The 7,383-nt window shown below is 44.2% G+C and overlaps 1 protein-coding gene across 1 annotated transcript in view; it reads right to left on the bottom strand.

The window, feature by feature from the left end:
* The window catches only part of BTBD16 (BTB domain containing 16), a 51,218-nt gene that overhangs the window by 34,523 nt on the left and 9,312 nt on the right, over positions 1-7,383 (bottom strand). The window contains exons 9-10 of the mRNA XM_025205923.1: positions 1,465-1,534; positions 689-819 (exon numbers count right to left, since the gene is read on the bottom strand). Of these exons, the coding sequence (XP_025061708.1) occupies positions 689-819; positions 1,465-1,534 (201 nt within the window). The remainder of the gene's footprint in view (positions 1-688; positions 820-1,464; positions 1,535-7,383) is intronic.

Genomic DNA, 7,383 nt, shown 5'->3' with positions numbered 1-7,383 from the left:
AGGAAAGCTAAAACCATGGTTTAAAACATGACGCCGGTTTTGCCTCCCCATCAGTCACCAGCAAACAGGAGAGCCATCCAGGGACCCCCAACCAACCAGCAGTGGGAGGCAAAAATGGTGCTATATTTAAAGCCACAGGTTTTGCCTCCCCACTGATCAGGAGCAAGACAAGCCGAACTCCTCCGACAGTCAGCAGGGAGGGGAGGGGGGTGCCCAGCAGAACCTACAAGATGAAAAGAGCCACAGTGCGCCCCACTTCTGCCATGAATTTGGTAGGTCCCTGTGGATAGAGAGATCAGGCAAGTGTGTAGGTTAGCTATGGCACAACCGGATGGCTCCAAGTCAAGTGAAGTTGTGTAGATGGTTCTCAATCATGTGGGTGCAACCCCATAACTGTACATGATATGAAGCAATTTAGCAATATTAAGTTTTATGATCTCATTTTTATTATACAGTTGGCCTCCCTCCTTTTGTTCATTGTGCTCACTTGAGGAGCAACTTAATCTCAACTGTGATTAAACTGTACACTTATCAGACCCACATGTCTCCTGTATATTTATATGGCACACTACACAATGAAAACTCAGGCACAATCCAAAAGGGTCCATAGTACACTTAAAGGTAGTGTCATGGGGTGGTTGTGAGGAATACAGAAAAGTCATGTACCCAGCAGTCACAGCATTCTGACCTGGGAGATTTCAGCACTTTATGCAGTAGCTCTTGTGGCAGATTCTTTAGATGGATCTCAAAGCCAAGGTGAGAAACCAGGTTCAACTCTAGCCATCTTTCACAGTCTGTTTTCAGGAGTTCCTGTTTGTACTAATTAAAGAAATAGCAGAAGAGTTAAGCACATGCAAAGAAACTTATAAACCCTGGGTACCACCTAGTGGTAGAAGCTGACAGTATTCAAGCTTGTGTATAGTGCTCCAGCCAAAGGAATAAAATAAAATAAAATACTTCCTATTTCACTAGAAGGTGAAAATCAAAATGAAAAATGCTTCCTATTTCACTAGAAGGTGCAAATATAAAGAATAGAAGCTGTAAACATACCACCGAGTAATGTCGTTGTATTTTACTTCACCAGATTATTCCAATCAGGAAGAACTGGACAGTTTCAAAACTCGAGGGAAAGTGCTTTATAAAGCTGAACGTTGAAGTAAAAAACATCATTATAGTCCCACTTTGCTGCTCAATAGAATTCAAAAAATAATCTACCCAATCTTTTAATTTGCATTAGGCAACACAGACACATGCTGACTGTAGCAAAGTAATTAGCATAAATGAAAGAAATACCCATTACAATAAAACAAACCAGTCGCTGTCCATGAAATAATTTTCTAAGAGCTATCTAAAAACTTTAGGCCAGTCTAAACCTTCTTTAAACAGGTCTTGGCTCTCAGTCCTCTGAACTAAAATTCAGCTTGAAACAATACTGTTAAAGCCTCAATAGGATTTGTACCTTACCTTGCAAGCGGCAGAGTAATAACTACAGACATTGGCTGATGAAATACCATTCTTCATTATGGATACACACCTACCACAGAAAGAAATACCTTGTTTTAAAAGAAAAATATAGACTATTAAAATGATCTAGAAGAAAAGTTTCCAGTTATTACCGACTGCACCGCTATGTCATTCTGTGATAATAGGAAACTAATTTCATTTATATGATAAACATATAGACATAATTTAAAATGGGCAAGATGTTACACAAGATGTAGGCATAGAGAAGGTTTCAGTATTGGGGATAACGAGAAAGGAGAAGATTTTGCTGAGCCTGAAAGGAAGAAATAACACCACCCAAGAAGAAACTAGATAGGGAAGGGTTGTATTACAGGAAGGATTTTGAGTCATCAGTGGTTACATAGAAGGACACAGAAAGAAAAGAGTTCATAAGAAAAGGGAAAGAAATGTGGAAGAAATGAGCAGGAGATTTAATACAGGGAGTACATGTAAAGTATTGTAAAATCCCAAGGTGAAAGATATCATAATTACTGACATTTTTATGTCCAAAAGGTAATTTTACTTTCATACTACTAAGTTTAGATATCACCGAAGTCACTTTAAAACATGAATAAATGAATTTCAGTGTCACCCTGGTTTACTCTGTGGAAAAACTGCTGCATGTATTTGCTTTATTCTGATAACCCAAATCACTTGATTCGGTTGGATCAGTGAGCCTATGTCTTTGTGCGCATGCACTGTTTTCTTTGGAGAAATAACATAATCTTATTTTTACTTGTGACTATTAACCACAGCATGAAAGTTTCCAGTATCACCTTTAATGAGCTTTCCCTTTTTCTTTGGAGAACTTCTGGCATCTCCCTGTAAAGTGTTGCCTTTAGCCCAGGTGGCTCAGCTATTTTAAGGCAAATACAAAGATGTAGAAGAAAGCTGTTAATTATTTTAAGAATTACATTTTACTAGTGAGAATTAGGTTTACCTGTTCATAGCTCCTGAAGTCAACTACTCTTTGGCAAAAACGTCTCACACTCTGACAACTCATAAAAAAATATTTAATTCTAAAATATAAGTAATATTTTCCAGTAAAATAACAAACCAAGATGATTCATGGCATAGCTGTTGACAGATCAATGTGTGTCTCCTTGTGTTTCCGTAAGGTGACAGAGCCACATATTTTTGCCATTTTCTCACCCTAAGAGTACTCGAGGCAAGGCTTTTGTGCCAAGAGACACAGAAACACAGCCCTGGAGAAGTAAAATAAACCATGTGCAGCATCTGGGCTACAGACAGTTCAAAGCACTATTTTGCCATCAGGTTTCCGGCAACAGGCAGTAGTAAACCTCAGTTTTATAGCCTGCAGGGACAGAAGTGCTAGTGCAAAGCAGTGAGCATTTAAATGTATGCCTTCAGGCAAATAAATAAGCAAATGAATAACAAACGTGTGTGTGTGGCAGGAACTAATTTTGGGTCTATCTGTATCATGAGCAGAAAAACCAGGTGAGCTTGCAATTGTGCTCCTATTGCTAACTTGGAGCTGGCATGATTACCAAGTAGTGGGCGGACAGAAGAACAATGACTGCGTGAACTGTGACACGGACTATCCTGCAGAGGCAGTACAATTTTTTAAATGGTTCTAACTCTACTTCAGCCACACAGAAGAAACCTTTCCTGCATCAGATGACCTGACAATCTAATGTGTTTATATTCTTAAATATAATCACATTACTTGCAAATAACAGAATGACGACACTTTGAAAATCCAAAGTTTTATCAGAATTGTGGAACTGGGTGAAAGCCATGAGCCACACCCAGAGGCTGCATCCAGATGTCCTCAGGGAAGCAAACGTCTGTGCACAAGTAGCAGCAGCACAAGGTGCATGGGCATTCCCGGGGGAAGGTGTGTTGCTGCTACTTGTCCCCAGGGAACGCCCATGCCATGCACGCTCTGGCATACAGCAGGTTACCCTGTGGGCGGGTAGGGGAGGTGGGACCCAGCAACTGTGCTGGCCCCAACAGCTATACCTGGGGTCCTGGGAGCCTTGGGGAGTTGCAACTGTGGCACTCCTGTAGCAGGGTCCCTGGCCAGCAGCCGGAGTGTGGCTCTAGCTGGCCAGGCTCTGGTTTTGGGTGGCGTGCACTGCCACCACTTAGGCCACCCTGCTTTTTTCAGCATGGGTTTTTTTGACCCCAGTATCCTGGGGTAGCAGTGCAGGGGACACCTGCATATGCAGGGCTGCAGACGGGTCTGCAGTGCCACATACTGCACGTCCACGCTCATCTGGACATCGCCAGGGTTTGCTGTGTCTTTTCAATGAAACTTTCCACAGTCTTTGCATTGTTAAATCTTTCTCTGTGCTGATTGATACAGCTCCTATACTTGCTACATCTACTGGATACAAAAAATCACGAATTCAATATAGACATTGGATTTATGACACATTACAACCTGCCTGACATCTGATTCACCAGGTACCTGCCAGATCTGACCTCTTACACTTTTCTTTTCCCCCCCCCTTCCTCCCCTCCTTTTCTGCCCTTTGTTTTCCTAATTTCCAGCTATTTACTTTTTCACAGACAGCCTCTTTTCTACCTTGCAAATCTACTACTGTAGAGTCCCTCCTACTCACCTACTCACCTTTGGCTTTTCTTCCCCCTCCCTGCTCTACCTTTTCCTAATTTCCACCCATTTACATCTCACTGGCATCCTGTCACACTTTTAGCTTCTTTCATTCCTTAGAGTCGAACAACAGAAACTTCTTATGCCCGAAGAAGGGTGATTGTGCCTGAAAGCTTGCAAAAAACTTTTTTCCAACTACTCAGCTGGTCTAATAAAAGATATTGCATCTACCCAAAGAACCTTTCCTGCCACAGCTCCTATAAAAACATTTTTAAAAGATGCCAGGGATATTCTTTGTTAATACATTTTCATACTGGTCAAGAATCTGTAACTTTCCATAAAAAGGCTATTATCTTCATGTTAGTCCTATGTAAAGTTCTGAGAAGGAGACACCGATAGGTTATTTTTCATGTTTGCTATTCATTTTGTATAGCATTCTTATTACTATGCTAAGTTTGGATGATTTAATGATGCAGAGTCCACACCCTTACCCTGATATCAACAACTGAACTGTTTAATTGGAACCAAGCAGCATTTGAACGATCCTGAGCAATGAAAGAATGGCACAACAGTTGTTGCTTGTCACAGCGGTCGATAGGTGTAAATTGGTCTTTGCTGGTATAATTGCCTGCTGTGTTATTCTTTGTATGCTGCTTCCCAACTATAAATGAAATTATTGTACCTGTCTGCAGGAAGATGAGGGTTAATTGATTGCTTTGTGCACTATGCAATTTCAAAAGCTAGCACAAAGTAATTGCATGGTATTTTCCCATGAGTCTTTGCTAATCGAAAGGGTTAGCATAAGATAACTAGCACATATCTGATCCACTGATATGTGCCAATTGCAGTTACAGTAGGAGGATTTTTGTTGCGTTCTACTCTTAAGCACGACACAATTGTAACTCTCACAGGTTATTCCAATATAACTGTGCAACTGAAATCACTTTTCAGGCAGTGCTTCCCTCTAGCACCGATTATGATCTGTTAAGTTTACCTTAACATCAAGAACCAACATAAATTGCATTTGCAGTGCGGTACAGCATCAGCAGCTGGCAAATAAAACACTGTATTTCTTCCTGATGCTCTGACATACTGCTGCTCTAATTCTAAAAAGGACTAGATTTTACTCACTTTCATCTTTGAAACAATTATATGTTGCATAAGGTGCTAGGAAGTACCACAGCAATACCTAATGTAATCAGCAAGCATTATACTTAAGTACCTGCTTGGAGGTATAGGAGTTTAGTACACAATCCTCTAATGGAAAGCATTTTACATTAGTAGCTATACTCCCTTGTTTTAATTCAAAAGCTATAGGTATAGGTGAATGAATGATCATGGAAAAACAAACAAAAAAAATAGCAGGAAGCCTAACGTTATTTGATATTTGAGGGAGTTTTACTTCTTTATATAAGTACAAAAGAGAAGAGATGCAAGGCAAGGGCAATGAATTTCTGTGAGAGTTGGGCGTTGTTAGGTTTGGGGAGAAGTATTTAGGACACAACAGGTATATCTGCACCTCAGTGGCACAGCACAGTCTCATTGCTGTCTCCAACCACCCACTCCTGCTCTACACACATTGACCTGGAAACGAGGCAGTGGGGTTGCGTGGGGGCACTCAAGATCGGGCATGTAGCATGCTCAGGAGCACTGCCTCACTGCCAGGGGTCACGCAGACCAAGTGGGAGTGGGTAGGTGGGCATGATATGCAGTAGTGCCAACTCTTTTAAAAAAACCACGAGACTCCTGATTTCCAAGTCAAATTAACTCTGACTCATGATCTGATAGAGAGATCAAATCTTAGGATATTTTTTCTTCTGGTGCATGTAGAAAGCACCAAACTGGTAAGTCTGTGGAGGGGAAGGGATAGTGGGGGCAGATTGAGACCCCCATGGAGAGGGAGGGAATGGGGCTGGAGTGAATGGGGCCCCAGGGCCAGCATAACTCATACAATAGAGCCATGGAAGGTTGTCTGTCTGTGTGTGTGTGCGTGAGTCTGGCCTTCACTCTGAAACCATAGCCCCACCAGCTCTTGCTGCTGCCCTTCACTCCTGCCCCATAGTACCCTGCATCCTGCCAGGGTGTGCAGGGACCCACTTCTTGGGCTCTAAACCCCACACCCCCCCACAGCCCTCCACACCTTCACAAATAACTCCCCGCCTCACACACACTTCAAAAATAGCATTTCATGATTTATATTCCAAATCTCTTGATTTTTAAGAGTTTATCTCATGATTTTTGACACGGTGGGGTTGGTAATACTGGATATGTAATGAGATGCTGTGAACTACCTGTACTGATATTACTGAGAAAAATCCAGTCACCCTATCTATTAGGGCTGTGCAAAGCTTCATTCCCTGTGTCACGGCGGGGTCCGTCAGGAGGGCCGTGATCTCCTTGTGGCCCCCCTCACCATGCCAAGTCAGCCTAAGGGCACCCTCAAATTCTTGCCCGCCACATCTTTGCTGTTTATGTATAGTTGGGAGGCTGCCTATGACTCCCTGGGCACGGTTAGCTGGGATCTTGGTCCCCGTATGTTCCTGGACCCCCTAGGGTCTCCCGGTATGATGGGTGCTCCCTAGACACCCTAGCCTTATGGGCTACGCGTGGTTCCTACCAACCCCTAATACCACGCCCCAAGCCTCGCTGATGGGCTAGACGCTGGTATGTCTCTTTACCTATATACTGCCCGTCTCTCGGGCCTCCTCTACATGCTTTCACCCACTCTCTGGGCCTCCTCTGCTGTGCTGCCCTCTCTTGGGCTCTCCGAGCCCACTCTGGGCTTCCCTGGGATGTTGCCCCTCTCTGGGGGTCTTCTCTGTAATGTTGCCCCCTGTCTGGGGCCTTTGCAATACTGCCCCCTCCTGGGGCTCTCCCTGCAATGTTGCCCACACTCGGGCTTCTAAAATACAGCCCCCCATCTGGAGCTCTCTGCGCCCACTCTGGGGACTTCCCGGCAACGCCCCCTGGCTCTCGGGCCCACCGCACTGCTCCCCGCTTCTCTCAGGGCTCCCCACGCCACTACCCCCTCTCACAGAGGCAACCGCAGCACTCCACCCTGCTTCGGGGTCTATCGCAGCACTAGCCCTCCTTCAGGGTCTCACCACGCCCGCACTGGGCTTCCTAATAATATCGCCCCCTCTCTGGGGCTTGCTGTGCCCCTACTGGGCTTCCTAATAATACGGCCCTCTCTCTGGGGCTCGTCATGCCCACGCTGGGGCGTCTCAAAGCTGCCCCTCTCTGGGGCTGGGGTCTACGTACCCCGCACACAACCCAGGGTCTATGTTCCCCGCCCACAACAC

The sequence above is a fragment of the Alligator sinensis genome, unplaced genomic scaffold (genome assembly GCF_000455745.1).
Source record: "Alligator sinensis unplaced genomic scaffold, ASM45574v1 scaffold28_1, whole genome shotgun sequence".
In the NCBI taxonomy this organism is placed as follows: Eukaryota; Metazoa; Chordata; order Crocodylia; family Alligatoridae; genus Alligator; species Alligator sinensis.
Note: the sequence above shows the minus strand (reverse complement) of the source record. Positions and strands in the feature narration are given on the sequence as shown.